Source organism: Argopecten irradians, chromosome 4, assembly GCF_041381155.1.
Source record: "Argopecten irradians isolate NY chromosome 4, Ai_NY, whole genome shotgun sequence".
Classification (NCBI taxonomy): domain Eukaryota; kingdom Metazoa; phylum Mollusca; class Bivalvia; order Pectinida; family Pectinidae; genus Argopecten; species Argopecten irradians.
The window spans coordinates 50,642,794-50,659,394 of record NC_091137.1 but is presented as its reverse complement, the minus strand read 5'-3'; the positions used below and the strand labels follow the sequence as shown (position 1 = coordinate 50,659,394).

The 16,601-nt window shown below is 35.4% G+C and overlaps 1 protein-coding gene across 1 annotated transcript in view; it reads left to right on the top strand.

The window, feature by feature from the left end:
• The window catches only part of LOC138322344 (uncharacterized), a 55,021-nt gene extending 42,938 nt beyond the window's left edge, over positions 1-12,083 (top strand). The window contains exon 14 of the mRNA XM_069266383.1: positions 11,755-12,083. Coding sequence (XP_069122484.1) covers positions 11,755-11,837 — 83 coding nt within the window. The 3' untranslated portion in view covers positions 11,838-12,083. The remainder of the gene's footprint in view (positions 1-11,754) is intronic.
• Positions 12,084-16,601: the final 4,518 nt, after the last annotated feature.

Here is a 16,601-nt window from a genome sequence, read left to right as displayed (position 1 = left end):
TTCAATCATACATCCGTAAAACTCAAAATGGGGAAAGAGAGAGTACGATCAGTTCAATCATACATCAGTACAACTCAAAATGATCAAAGACAGACAGAGAACGATGAGTTCAATCATACACTCAGTACAACTCAAAATGGCCAAAGAGAGACTATGATCAGTTCAATCATACACTCTGTACAACTCAAAATGGCCAAAGAGAGACTATGATCAGTTCAATCATACAGTCAGTACAACTCAAAATGGCCAAAGAGAGACTATGATCAGTTCAATCATACACTCTGTACAACTCAAAATGGCCAAAGAGAGAGTATGATCAGTTCAATCATACACTCTGTACAACTCAAAATGGCCAAAAGCAGAGTATGGTGAGTCCTACATTCAGTACAACTCAACATGGCCAAAGGCAGAGTACAGTGAGTTCAATCATACACTCAGTACAACTCAAAATGGCCAAAGACAGACAGAGGACGGTCAGTTCAATCATACACTCCGTACAACTCAAAATGGCCAAAGACAGACAGAGGACGGTGAGTTCAATCATACACTCAGTACAACTCAACATGGCCAAAGACAGAGTAGGGGGAGTACAATCATACACTCAGTACAACTCAAAATGGCCAAAGACTGACAGAGTACTATGAGTTCAATCATACACTCAATACAACTCAACATGGCCAAAGACAGAGTACAGTGAGTTCAATCATACATCATACAACTCAAATGGCCAAAGACAGACAAGTTCAATCAAAAGTACACTCAAATGCAATACAGTTCAATCATACATCAGTACAACTCAACATGGCCAAAGACAGAGTACAGTGAGTTCAATCATACATCAGTACAACTCAACATGGCCAAAGACAGAGTACGGTGAGTTCAATCATACATCAGTACAACTCAACATGGCCAAAGACAGAGTACTATGAGTTCAATCATACATCAGTACAACTCAACATGGCCAAAGACAGAGTACTATGAGTTCAATCATACATCAGAACAACTCAACATGGCCAAAGACAGAGTACTATGAGTTCAATCATACATCAGTACAACTCAACATGGCCAAAGACAGAGTACTATGAGTTCAATCATACATCAGTACAACTCAACATGGCCAAAGACAGAGTACAGTGAGTTCAATCATACATCAGTACAACTCAACATGGCCAAAGACAGACAGAGTACAGTGAGTTCAATCATACATCAGTACAACTCAACATGGCCAAAGACAGAGTACAGTGAGTTCAATCATACATCAGTACAACTCAACATGGCCAAAGGCAGAGTACTATGAGTTCAATCATACATCAGTACAACTCAACATGGCCAAAGACAGAGTACAGTGAGTTCAATCATACATCAGTACAACTCAACATGGCCAAAGACAGAGTACTATGAGTTCAATCATACATCAGTACAACTCAACATGGCCAAAGACAGAGTACAGTGAGTTCAATCATACACTCAGTACAACTCAACATGGCCAAAGGCAGAGTACTATGAGTTCAATCATACATCAGTACAACTCAACATGGCCAAAGAAAGACAGAGTACAGTGAGTTCAATCATACATCAGTACAACTCAACATGGCCAAAGACAGACAGAGTACAGTGAGTTCAATCATACATCAGTACAACTCAACATGGCCAAAGACAGAGTACTATGAGTTCAATCATACATCAGTACAACTCAACATGGCCAAAGGCAGAGTACAGTGAGTTCAATCATACACTCAGTACAACTCAACATGGCCAAAGGCAGAGTATAGTGAGTTCAATCATACACTCAGTACAACTCAACATGGCCAAAGGCAGAGTACTATGAGTTCAATCATACATCAGTACAACTCAACATGGCCAAAGACAGAGTACAGTGAGTTCAATCATACATCAGTACAACTCAACATGGCCAAAGACAGACAGAGTACAGTGAGTTCAATCATACATCAGTACAACTCAACATGGCCAAAGACAGACAGAGTACAGTGAGTTCAATCATACATCAGTACAACTCAACATGGCCAAAGACAGACAGAGTACAGTGAGTTCAATCATACATCAGTACAACTCAACATGGCCAAAGGCAGAGTACAGTGAGTTCAATCATACATCAGTACAACTCAACATGGCCAAAGGCAGAGTACTATGAGTTTCAATCATACATCAGTACAACTCAACATGGCCAAAGACAGAGTACTATGAGTTCAATCATACATCAGTACAACTCAACATGGCCAAAGGCAGAGTACAGTGAGTTCAATCATACATCAGTACAACTCAACATGGCCAAAGGCAGAGTACAGTGAGTTCAATCATACATCAGTACAACTCAACATGGCCAAAGGCAGAGTACGGTGAGTTCAATCATACACTCAGTACAACTCAACATACAACACAAAATGGCCAAAGGTAGAGATCATTCTCTGTAAGAAACAGTTCCCTCATTATCATTAGGGGAACCCTTCATGGTTCAGAACAGGGACTATTCATATAGCTTCCCAAATCAGGAACTCCAAAATAAATCTTAACTTTCATAAAATACATTCCAGGACTGGTACTGTTAATCCTTCTGTCCTTTATCATTAGTGTGAAACCATCCTTAAACACACAAGGTTTAAGCCTAGATAATAATTCATTAAGGGTAAATAAAAGAAAGTGTTTCTTTATGCATGATTTGAACTTTATATTAGCTATACATAGAATGTTTATGATTTTATTACCATTAGCCATACATGGAATGTTTATGATTTTATTACCATTAGCCATACATGGAATGTTTGTGAATTAATTACCATTAGTCATACATGGAATGTTTGTGAATTAATTACCATTAGTCATACATGGAATGTTTGTGATTTAATTACCATTAGTCATACAGGGAATGTTTTATGATTTAATTACCATTTGTCATACAAGGAATGTTAATGATTTAATTACCATTAGCCATACATTGAATGTTTGTGATTTAATTACCATTAGCCATACATTGAATGTTTGTGATTTAATTACCATTAGCCATACATGGAATGTTTATGATTTTATTACCATTAGCCATACATTGAATGTTTGTGATTTAATTACCATTAGCCATACATTGAATGTTTATGATTTTATTACCATTAGCCATACATGGAATGTTTGTGAATTAATTACCATTAGTCATACATGGAATGTTTGTGAATTAATTACCATTAGTCATACATGGAATGTTTGTGATTTAATTACCATTAGTCATACAGGGAATGTTTTATGATTTAATTACCATTAGTCATACAGGGAATATTTATGATTTTAATTACCATTAGTCATACATGGAATGTTAATGATTTAATTACCATTAGCCATACATGGAATGTTTGTGATTTAATTACCATTAGCCATACATTGAATGTTTGTGATTTAATTACCATTAGCCATACATTGAATGTTTGTGATTTAATTACCATTAGTCATACATGGAATGTTAATGATTTAATTACCATCAGCCATACATGGAATGTTTGTGATTTAATTACCATTAGCCATACATTGAATGTTTGTGATTTAATTACCATTAGCCATACATTGAATGTTTGTGATTTAATTACAATTAGCCATACATTGAATGTTTATGATTTAGTTACCATTAGCCATACATTGAATGTGTATGGTTTAATTACCATTAGCCATACATTGAATGTTGAATGTGTATGGTTTAATTACCATTAGCCATACATAGAATGTTTGTGATTTAATTACCATTAGTCATACAGGGAATGTTTATGATTTAATTACCATTAGTCATACATGGAATGTTTTTGATTTAATTACCATTAGTCATACATGGAATGTTTGTGATTTAATTACCATTAGCCATACATGGAATAATTATGATTTAATTACCATTAGCCATACATGGAATGTTTATGATTTAATTACCATTAGTCATACATGGAATGTTTATGATTTAATTACCATTAGTCATACATGGAATGTTTTTGATTTAATTACCATTAGTCATACATGGAATGTTTATGATTTAATTACCATTAGTCATACAGGGAATGTTTATGATTTAATTACCATTAGTCATACATGGAATGTTTATGATTTAATTACCATTAGTCATACATGGAATGTTTTTGATTAAATTACCATTAGCCATACATGGAATGTTTTTGATTTAATTACCATTAGCCATACATGGAAGATTTATGATTTAATTAACCTTAGTCATACAGGGAATGTTAATGATTTAATTACCATTAGCCATACATTGAATGTTTGTGATTTAATTACCATTAGTCATACAGGGAATGTTAATGATTTAATTACCATTAGCCATACATGGAATGTTTGTGATTTAATTACCATTAGCCATACATTGAATGTTTGTGATTTAATTACCATTAGCCATACATGGAATGTTTGTGAATTAATTACCATTAGCCATACATGAAATGTTTGTGATTTAATTACCATTAGTCATACATGGAATGTTTGTGAATTAATTACCATTAGTCATACATGGAATGTTTGTGATTTAATTACCATTAGTCATACAGGGAATGTTTTATGATTTAATTACCATTTGTCATACAAGGAATGTTAATGATTTAATTACCATTAGCCATACATTGAATGTTTGTGATTTAATTACCATTAGCCATACATTGAATGTTTGTGATTTAATTACCATTAGCCATACATGGAATGTTTGTGATTTAATTACCATTAGCCATACATTGAATGTTTATGATTTAGTTACCATTAGCCATACATTAAATGTTTATGGTTTAATTACCATTAGCCATACATGGAATGTTTATGATTTTATTACCATTAGCCATACATGGAATGTTTGTGAATTAATTACCATTAGTCATACATGGAATGTTTATGATTTTATTACCATTAGCCATACATTGAATGTTTATGATTTAGTTACCATTAGCCATACATTAAATGTTTATGGTTTAATTACCATTAGCCATACATGGAATGTTTATGATTTTATTACCATTAGCCATACATGGAATGTTTGTGAATTAATTACCATTAGCCATACATGGAATGTTTGTGATTTAATTACCATTAGTCATACATTGAATGTTTATGATTTAGTTACCATTAGCCATACATTAAATGTTTATGGTTTAATTACCATTAGCCATACATGGAATGTTTATGATTTTATTAGGTCATCTGACCCGAAGGGTCAGGATGACTTATAGTCATCATGTTTCGTCCGTCGTCGTGCGCCGTCCGCCGTGCGCCGTCCGCCGTGCGTTAACTCTTCACATTTTGAACTTCTTCTCAAGTTTGACCAGTGGGATTGAGCTGAAACTTACCTGAAATGATCCTGAGATGGTCCCGACAAAGTGTTGTTATTTTTCGGGTCGATCCGAAATCCAAGATGGCCGCCACAGCCGCCATCTTGAAAACACATTTTGAACTTCTTCTCAAGTTCTACCGGTGCGATTTGGCTGAAACTTGCATGAAATGATCCTGACATGGTCCCGACAAAGTGTTGTTATTTTTCGGGTCGATCCGAAATCCAAGATGGCCGCCACAGCCGCCATCTTGAAAACACATTTTAAACTTCTTCTCAAGTTCTACCGGTGCGATTTGGCTGAAACTTGCATGAAATGATCCTGACATGGTCCCGACAAAGTGTTGTTATTTTTCGGGTCGATCCGAAATCCAAGATGGCCGCCACAGCCGCCATCTTGAAAACACATTTTGAACTTCTTCTCAAGTTCTACCGGTGCGATTTGGCTGAAACTTGCATGAAATGATCCTGACATGGTCCCGACAAAGTGTTGTTATTTTTCGGGTCGATCCGAAATCCAAGATGGCCGCCACAGCCGCCATCTTGAAAACACATTTTGAACTTCTTCTCAAGTTCTACCGGTGCGATTTGGCTGAAACTTGCATGAAATGATCCTGACATGGTCCCGACAAAGTGTTGTTATTTTTCGGGTCGATCCGAAATCCAAGATGGCCGCCACAGCCGCCATCTTGAAAACACATTTTGAAATTATTCTCAAGTTCAACTCGTGCGATTTGGCTGAAACTTGCATGAAATGATCCTGACATGGTCCCGACAAAGTGTTGTTATTTTTCGGGTCAATCCGAAATCCAAGATGACCGGCACATCTGCCATATTGAAAACACATTTTGAACTTCTTCTCAAGTTTTACTGGTTCGATTTGGCTGAAACTTGCATGAAATGATCCTGACATGGTCCCGACAAAGTGTTGTTATTTTTCGGGTCGATCCGAAATCCAAGATGGCCGCCACAGCCGCCATCTTGAAAACACATTTTGAACTTCTTCTCAAGTTCTACCGGTGCGATTTGGCTGAAACTTGCATGAAATGATCCTGACATGGTCCCGACAAAGTGTTGTTATTTTTCGGGTCGATCCGAAATCCAAGATGGCCGCCACAGCCGCCATCTTGAAAACACATTTTGAAATTATTCTCAAGTTCAACTCGTGCGATTTGGCTGAAACTTGCATGAAATGATCCTGACATGGTCCCGACAAAGTGTTGTTATTTTTCGGGTCAATCCGAAATCCAAGATGACCGGCACATCTGCCATATTGAAAACACATTTTGAACTTCTTCTCAAGTTTTACTGGTTCGATTTGGCTGAAACTTGCATGAAATGATCCTGACATGGTCCCGACAAAGTGTTGTTATTTTTCGGGTCGATCCGAAATCCAAGATGGCCGCCACAGCCGCCATCTTGAAAACACATTTTGAACTTCTTCTCAAGTTCTGCCTATGTGATTTGGCTGAAACTTGCCTGAGATGATCCTGACATGGATCGACAAAGTATTGTTACATCTCTGGTTGATCCCAAATTGAAGAAGGCTACTATGACACTATATCTAATTAATTTCCTACATGTTAAGGCCCTTGGGCCTCTTGTTTGAAATAAAATTTGTTGAAGGAAATGGAAAATGATCCTGACATGGTCCTGACAAAGTGACACCATATGAAATTAATTTTACTATTGCCAAGGTAGTCAGATGACCGTTAAGGCCCTTTGGGCCTCTTGTTACCATTAGCCATACATGGAATGTTTGTGAATTAATTACCATTAGCCATACATTGAATGTTTGTGATTTAATTACCATTAGCCATACATTGAATGTTTGTGATTTAATTACCATTAGCCATACATTGAATGTTTGTGATTTAATTACCATTAGCCATACATTGAATGTTTATGATTTAATTACCATTAGCCATACATGGAATGTTTGTGAATTAATTACCATTAGTCATACATGGAATGTTTGTGAATTAATTACCATTAGTCATACATGGAATGTTTGTGATTTAATTACCATTAGTCATACAGGGAATGTTTTATGATTTAATTACCATTAGTCATACAGGGAATATTTATGATTTTAATTACCATTAGTCATACATGGAATGTTAATGATTTAATTACCATTAGCCATACATGGAATGTTTGTGATTTAATTACCATTAGCCATACATTGAATGTTTGTGATTTAATTACCATTAGCCATACATTGAATGTTTGTGATTTAATTACCATTAGTCATACATGGAATGTTAATGATTTAATTACCATCAGCCATACATGGAATGTTTGTGATTTAATTACCATTAGCCATACATTGAATGTTTGTGATTTAATTACCATTAGCCATACATTGAATGTTTGTGATTTAATTACAATTAGCCATACATTGAATGTTTATGATTTAGTTACCATTAGCCATACATTGAATGTGTATGGTTTAATTACCATTAGCCATACATAGAATGTTTGTGATTTAATTACCATTAGTCATACAGGGAATGTTTATGATTTAATTACCATTAGTCATACATGGAATGTTTTTGATTTAATTACCATTAGTCATACATGGAATGTTTGTGATTTAATTACCATTAGCCAAACATGAAATAATTATGATTTAATTACCATTAGCCATACATGGAATGTTTATGATTTAATTACCATTAGTCATACATTAAATGTTTATGATTTAATTACCATTAGTCATACATGGAATGTTTTTGATTTAATTACCATTAGTCATACATAGAATGTTTATGATTTAATTACCATTAGTCATACAGGGAATGTTTATGATTTAATTACCATTAGTCATACATGGAATGTTTATGATTTAATTACCATTAGTCATACATGGAATGTTTTTGATTAAATTACCATTAGCCATACATGGAATGTTTTTGATTTAATTACCATTAGCCATACATGGAAGATTTATGATTTAATTACCATTAGTCATACAGGGAATGTTAATGATTTAATTACCATTAGCCATACATTGAATGTTTTTGATTTAATTACCATTAGCCATACAGGGAATGTTAATGATTTAATTACCATTAGCCATACATTGAATGTTTGTGATTTAATTACCATTAGTCATACATTGAATGTTTGTGATTTAATTACCATTAGTCATACAGGGAATGTTAATGATTTAATTACCATTAGCCATACATTGGAATGTTTGTGATTTAATTACCATTAGCCATACATTAAATGTTTGTGATTTAATTACCATTAGCCAAACATGGAATGTTTGTGAATTAATTACCATTAGCCATACATGAAATGTTTGTGATTTAATTACCATTAGTCATACATGGAATGTTTGTGAATTAATTACCATTAGTCATACATGGAATGTTTGTGAATTAATTACCATTAGTCATACATGGAATGTTTGTGATTTTATTACCATTAGTCATACAGGGAATGTTTGTGATTTAATTACCATTAGTCATACATGGAATATTTATGATTTAGTTACCATTAGCCATACATTGAATGATTGTGATTTAATTACCATTAGTCATACAGGGAATGTTAATGATTTAATTACCATCAGCCATACATGGAATATTTATGATTTAATAACCATTAGTCATACAGGTAATGTTAATGATTTAATTACCATTAGCCATACATGGAATGTTTGTGATTTAATTACCATTAGCCATACAAGGAATATTTATGATTTAATTACCATTAGCCATACATGGAATATTTATGATTTAATTACCATTAGTCATACATGGAATGTTAATGATTTAATTACCATCAGCCATACATGGAATGTTTGTGATTTAATTACCATTAACCATACATTGAATGTTTGTGATTTAATTACCATTAGTCATACATGGAATGTTTGTGATTTTATTACCATTAGCCATGCATTGAATGTTTGTGAGTTAATTACCATTAGCCATACATTGAATGTTTGTGATTTAATTACCATTAGCCATACATTTAATTTTATGATTTAGTTACCATTAGCCATACATTGAATGTTTGTGATTTAATTACCATTAGCCATACATGGAATGTTTGTGATTTAATTACCATTAGTCATACAGGGAATGTTTGTGATTTAATTACCATTAGCCATACATTGAATGTTTATGATTTAATTACCATTAGTCATACATGGAATGTTTGTGATTTAATTACCATTAGTCATACATGGAATGTTTGTGATTTAATTACCATTAGCCATACATGGAATGTTTATGATTTAATTACCATTAGCCATACATGGAATGTTTGTGATTTAATTACCATTAGCCATACATGGAATGTTTATGATTTAATTACCATTAGCCATACATGGAATGTTTATGATTTAATTACCATTAGCCATACATGGAATGTTTGTGATTTAATTACCATTAGTCATACAGGGAATGTTTGTGATTTAATATCATTAGCCATACAGGGAATGTTAATGATTTAATTACCATTAGCCATGCATTTAATGTTTATGATTTTATTACCATTAGCCATACAGGGAATGTTTGTGATTTTATTACCATTAGTCATACATGGAATATTTATGATTTAATTACCATTAGTCATACATTGAATGATTGTGATTTAATTACCATTAGTCATACAGGGAATGTTAATGATTTAATTACCATTAGTCATACAGGGAATGTTAATGATTTAATTACCATTAGTCATACATTGAATGTTTGTGATTTAATTACCATTAGTCATACAGGTAATGTTAATGATTTAATTACCATTAGCCATACATTGAATGTTTGTGATTTAATTACCATTAGCCATATATTGAATGTTTGTGATTTAATTACCATTAGCCATACATGGAATGTTTGTGATTTAATTACCATTAGCCATACATGGAATGTTTGTGATTTAATTACCATTAGCCATACATTGAATGTTTATGATTTAGTTACCATTAGCCATACATTGAATGTTTATGGTTTAGTTACCATTAGCCATACATTGAATGTTTATTGTTTAATTACCATTAGCCATACATGGAATGTTTGTGATTTAATTACCATTAGTCATACAGGGAATGTTTATGATTTAATTACCATTAGTCATACATGGAATGTTTGTGATTTAATTACCATTAGCCATACAAGGAATATTTATGATTTAATTACCATTAGCCATACATGGAATATTTATGATTTAATTACCATTAGTCATACATGGAATGTTAATGATTTAATTACCATCAGCCATACATGGAATGTTTGTGATTTAATTACCATTAGCCATACATTGAATGTTTGTGATTTAATTACCATTAGTCATACATGGAATGTTTGTGATTTAATTACCATTAGTCATACATTGAATGTTTGTGATTTAATTACCATTAGCCATACATTGAATGTTTGTGATTTAATTACCATTAGCCATACATTGAATTTTATGATTTAGTTACCATTAGCCATACATTGAATGTTTGTGATTAAATTACCATTAGCCATACATGGAATGTTTGTGATTTAATTACCATTAGTCATACAGGGAATGTTTATGATTTAATTATCATAAGCCATACATTGAATGTTTGTGATTTAATTACCATTAGCCATACATTGAATGTTTATGATTTTATTACCATTAGCCATACATGGAATATTTATGATTTAATTACCATTAGTCATACATGGAATGTTTGTGATTTAATTACCATTAGCCATACATGGAATATTTATGATTTAATTACCATTAGCCATACATGGAATGTTTGTGATTTAATTACCATTAGCCATACATGGAATGTTTATGATTTAATTACCATTAGTCATACATGGAATGTTTGTGATTTAATTACCATTAGCCATACATGGAATGTTTATGATTTAATTACCATTAGCCATACATGGAATGTTTGTGATTTAATTACCATTAGTCATACATGGAATGTTTGTGATTTAATTACCATTAGCCATACATGGAATGTTTGTGATTTAATTACCATTAGTCATACAGGGAATGTTTGTGATTTAATTATCATTAGCCATACATTGAATGTTTGTGATTTAATTACCATTAGCCATACATTGAATGTTTATGATTTTATTACCATTAGCCATACATGGAATGTTTATGATTTAATTACCATTAGTCATACATGGAATGTTTGTGATTTAATTACCATTAGCCATACATGGAATGTTTATGATTTAATTACCATTAGCCATACATGGAATGTTTGTGATTTAATTACCATTAGTCATACATGGAATGTTTGTGATTTAATTACCATTAGCCATACATGGAATGTTTGTGATTTAATTACCATTAGCCATACATTGAATGTTTGTGATTTAATTATCATTAGCCATACATGGAATGTTTGTGATTTAATTACCATTAGCCATACATGTTTATTGTTTATGATTAATAAAGTTTTTTTTTGTTTGTTACAGAGTTTGATGGGACACATTGTCATCCAAGTTATGTATCACTGCTCGAGAAAGCACTTGCAGGGAACGTCTCAAAGGTAGCTTAGAGCTGATGGGGACATCTCAGAGGTAGCTCAGAGCATGGGGACATCTCAGAGGTAGCTCAGAGCTGATGGGGACATCTCAGAGCTCAGAGCTGATGGGGACATCTCAGAGGTAGCTCAGAGCTGATGGGGACAATCTCAGAGGTAGCTCAGAGCTGATGGGGACATCTCAGAGGTAGCTCAGAGCTGATGGGGACATCTCAGAGGTAGCTCAGAGCTGATGGAGGACATCTTATATCACGAGGCAGCTCAGAGGCAGCTCAGAGCTAAGACAATTACCAGTGCACAATTTATTTCTAACTTAAAAACGAATGGATACAAAGCATCCAACGTTATGAAAGTGTAATTGGAAATGTTTGAAGTTTCAGTTGAAGCTCATTAACAAAAACCTCCTATTATACAAGCTCAGTGTACTTACCAGTACTCAAATTTGAGTCAACAAACTTCATATGTACTTCTGATGCACATCAAAATTGTCATCTCCAACAAATCTGTGTTTCAGTTAAACTGTTAGCCCTTTATCAGTTCATGTGTTGATTTAAACCCAGTATAATAAAATAATCTTATAATAAAAAGTATTTGTTTAATTTATAACTGGTGAGGGGACATACATATAACAACAGTTTTCTACTTTACAGATTAAGGACACAGAATGGATGATACTCATGTAATACACATTATATTTCTGTTGGTGGCATTCACATTCTCACAATTTAATGGCTGTGACTTCATCATTGTTGCTGTTTGCTGGATCTTCTGTAGCCAAGGCATCTGATCTGTTTGACAGTCTGTTTTTTTTTACTATACAATTTTTGTCTAAGAAACATTAGAGTGCAGTCTTGGACGAACCTTAACGAAATCTATTACCTGTAAGTGATAGAGATAGGGTTATATCAGTGGAGAGTTCAGATTTTGTGACATAATCCCAACCTTGGCTAACGCCTCGGTTGGGATATTACAAAATCTTAGTCCGAGAGTGAGATACCTGATCTCCATCACTTACAGGTAATTGATTTTTTTTCTTGCATCTCTAATAACAAAACCCATGTATATATGCGTTCAGAGTGTAAAATTATCCTGTCTTGTGTCTCTTGGTTTAAAGCTGATTAAACATTTCATCTGCCCTTAGAATTCAGTCATTCCACATAAAACTATAGTTCGGTTATATCAAAGAAAAATGATGATCAATCCGTACATATATGTACAGTTTTAATAATTAAAAATCACCACCCTTACAATGCATGGTAAATGACTGAATGTACATATTTCTTATAATATTCATTATCTGAAGCATGTGACATCACAGATTTGAGAATATGACGTGCGTCACATGTGCGGACTGTTACAAGGATGGCATAAAATTCCGCCAAAAATCATGTAAAGGTACCAGACAGATTGGATGAGATAGAAAAATCTAGCACCGGGTATCATGTGAGATTTCCATGTCCGAGGTGTGAGAAAATATTTACTGTGAACATGTAGGCACTTAAGGTAGGTCCATACTATTGAAAACTGTGGTAATTTGTAAACGCTACAACGGAAGCTGCGGTGGTTGTTTCGAAGTCCAGAATGGTTTCAAGTGAAAATTGCCTACATATATATTGAATATCTAAAAATTATTAAATAAATCAAATAAAAGCAGTAAAGTGAAAATTAGATGATATCTCAGAGGTTTTGCTTTCTTTATCGTAAGTGGGAGTGGAATTTCAAACAACAGAAGTAATGTTGTTCACAATAAATGGTAAAAGGGGACCCATCTAGACTGAAATTAAAAAAATATAAAGAAAACCCAACAAGGACATAGTCATTCAGATCCCCCGCCAATGGAGATATCAAAGCTGAAGTAAGTTTGATTGTGGAGACTTATGTGTATGAAAAAAACAGGAAAAAGGAAGTTGAGCTAAAGAAAGATGGAGTATAATTCAAGTAGAGCGGGGCTGCAGTTGTTGAATCAGGTATACAGCCTTGACATTTATATTAGACTATATACACAAAGATGGGTGGAGTTTTGCAAGGTAACATTTACCATTTACCATGATATTTTCAGCAATGTTTCCATGGCAACGGAAAAAGTGCAAAAAATGAAAACCTAAAAATAGCAAAAGGTACTACTAGACCATACAAAGAATGTGTCTATGAAGTTTCATAGAAATACCTCTGCTGGTTTTAGAGTTATGCTCCGGAAATGAACCTGCTACAAAAATATGATATTTTCAGCAATGTTTCTATGGTTACAGAAAAAAGCACAAAAAGTGAAAACCTAAAAATAGCAAAAGGCACTACTAGACCATAAGCACAATGTGTCTATGAAGTTTCATGGAAATATCTCTGCTGGTTTTAGAGTTGTGCTCCGGAAACGATTCTTACACAAAAATCTTGCCATTTTCAGCAATGTTTCCATGGTTACAGAAAAAAGTACAAAAAGTGAAAACCTTAAAATAGCAAAAGGCACTACTAGACCATAAGACTAATGTGCCTATGGAGTTCCGTGCATATATCTAAACCGGTTTTCCCAGTTATGCTGCGGAAACGAACCTGGTACAAAAGTATGATATTTTCAGCAATATTTCCATGGTTACGGAAAAAGTGCAAAAAATGAAAACCTAAAAATTGCAAAAGGCACTACTAGACCATAAGCACAATGTGTCTATGAAGTTTCATGGAAATATCTCTGCTGGTTTTAGAGTTGTGCTCCGGAAACGATTCTTACACAAAAATCTTGCCATTTTCAGCAATTTCCAGTTTCCATGTGTTTGTGGCCAAATTTGGTTACAATCCATGCAGAACTCTATGAATAGTAGCGATTTATAGGATTTACCTCTATTTCCCCTATTGGGCCCCGCCCCTCCTGCCCCTGGGGGGTCAGAGCCAAAATTTATACAAGTTCTGTTCCCCTTCCCCCAACGATGTTTGTGGGCCAAATTTGGTTACAATCCATGCAGAACTCTAGGACAAGTAGCGATTTATAGGATTTACCTCTATTTCCCCTATTGGGCCCTGCCCCTCCTGCCCCGGGGGTCAGAGCCAAACTTTATACAAGTTCTGTTCCCCTTCCCCCAAAGATGTTTGTGGCCAAATTTGGTTACAATCCATGCAGAACTCTTGAACAAGTAGCGATTTATAGGATTTACCTCTATTTCCCCTATTAGGCCCCGCCCCTCCTGCCCCCGGGGGGTCAGAGCCAAACTTTATACAAGTTCTGTTCCCCTTCCCCCAAGGATGTTTGTGGCCAAATTTGGTTACAATCCATGCAGAACTCTAGGACAAGTAGCGATTTATAGGATTTACCTCTATTTCCCCTATTGGGCCCCGCCCCTCCTGCCCCCGGGGGGTCAGAGCCAAACTTTATACAAGTTCTGTTCCCCTTCCCCCAAAGATGTTTGTGGCCAAATTTGGTTACAATCCATGCAGAACTCTAGGACAAGTAGCGATTTATAGGATTTACCTCTATTTCCCCTATTGGGCCCCGCCCCTCCTGCCCCCGGGGGGTCAGAGCCAAACTTTATACAAGTACTGTTCCCCTTCCCCCAAGGATGTTTGTGGCCAAATTTGGTTACAATCCATGCAGAGCTCTAGGACAAGTAGCGATTTATAGGATTTACCTCTATTTCCCCTATTAGGCCCCGCCCCTCCTGCCCCCGGGGGGTCAGAGCTAAACTTTATACAAGTTCTGTTCCCCTTCCCCCAAGGATGTTTGTGGCAAAATTTGATTACAATCCATGCAGAACTCTAGGACAAGTAGCGTTTTATAGGATTTACCTCTATTTCCCCTATTGGGCCCCGCCCCTCCTGCCCCCGGGGGGTCAGAGCCAAACTTTATACAAGTTCTGTTTCCCCTTCCCCCAAGAATATTTGTGGCCAAAGTGGGTTACAATCCATGCAGAACTCTATGAAAAAATTCTTTTCCCCTTCCTCCAAGGATGTTTGTGGCCAAATTTGATTACAATCCATGCAGAACTTTAGGACAAGTAGCGATTTATAGGATTTACCTCTATTTCCCCTATTGGACCTCGCCCCTCCTGCCCCGGGGGGTCAGAGCCAAACTTTATACAAGTTCTTTCCCCCTTCCCCCAAGGATGTTTGTGGCCAAATTTGGTTACAATCCATGCAAAACTCTATGAAAAGTAGCGATTTATAGGATTTACTTCTATTTCCCCTATTGGGCCCTGCCCCTCCTGCCCCCGGGGAGTCAGAGCCAAACTTTATACAAGTTCTGTTCCCCTTCCCCCAAGGATGTTTGTGGCCAAATTGGTTAAAATCCATGCAGAACTCTAGGACAAGTAGCGATTTATAGGATTTACCTCTATTTCCCCTATTGGGCCCCGCCCCTCCTGCCCCCGGGGGGTCAGAGCCAAACTTTATACAAGTTCTGTTCCCCTTCCCCCAAGGATGTTTGTGGCCAAATTTGGTTACAATCCATGCAGAACTCTAGGACAAGTAGCGATTTATAGGATTTACCTCTATTTCCCCTATTGGGCCCCGCCCCTCCTGCCCCGGGGGGTCAGAGCCAAAATTTATACAAGTTCTGTTCCCCTTCCCCCAAGGATGTTTGTGGCCAAATTTGGTTACAATCCATGCAGAACTCTAGGACAAGTAGCGATTTATAGGATTTACCTCTATTTCCCCTATTGGGCCCCGCCCCTCCTGCCCCCGGGGGGTCAGAGCCAAACTTTATACAAGTTCTGTTCCCCTTCCCCCAAGAATGTTTGTGGCCAAAGTGGTTTACAATCCATGCAGAACTCTATGAAAAGTTCTTTTCCCCTTCCC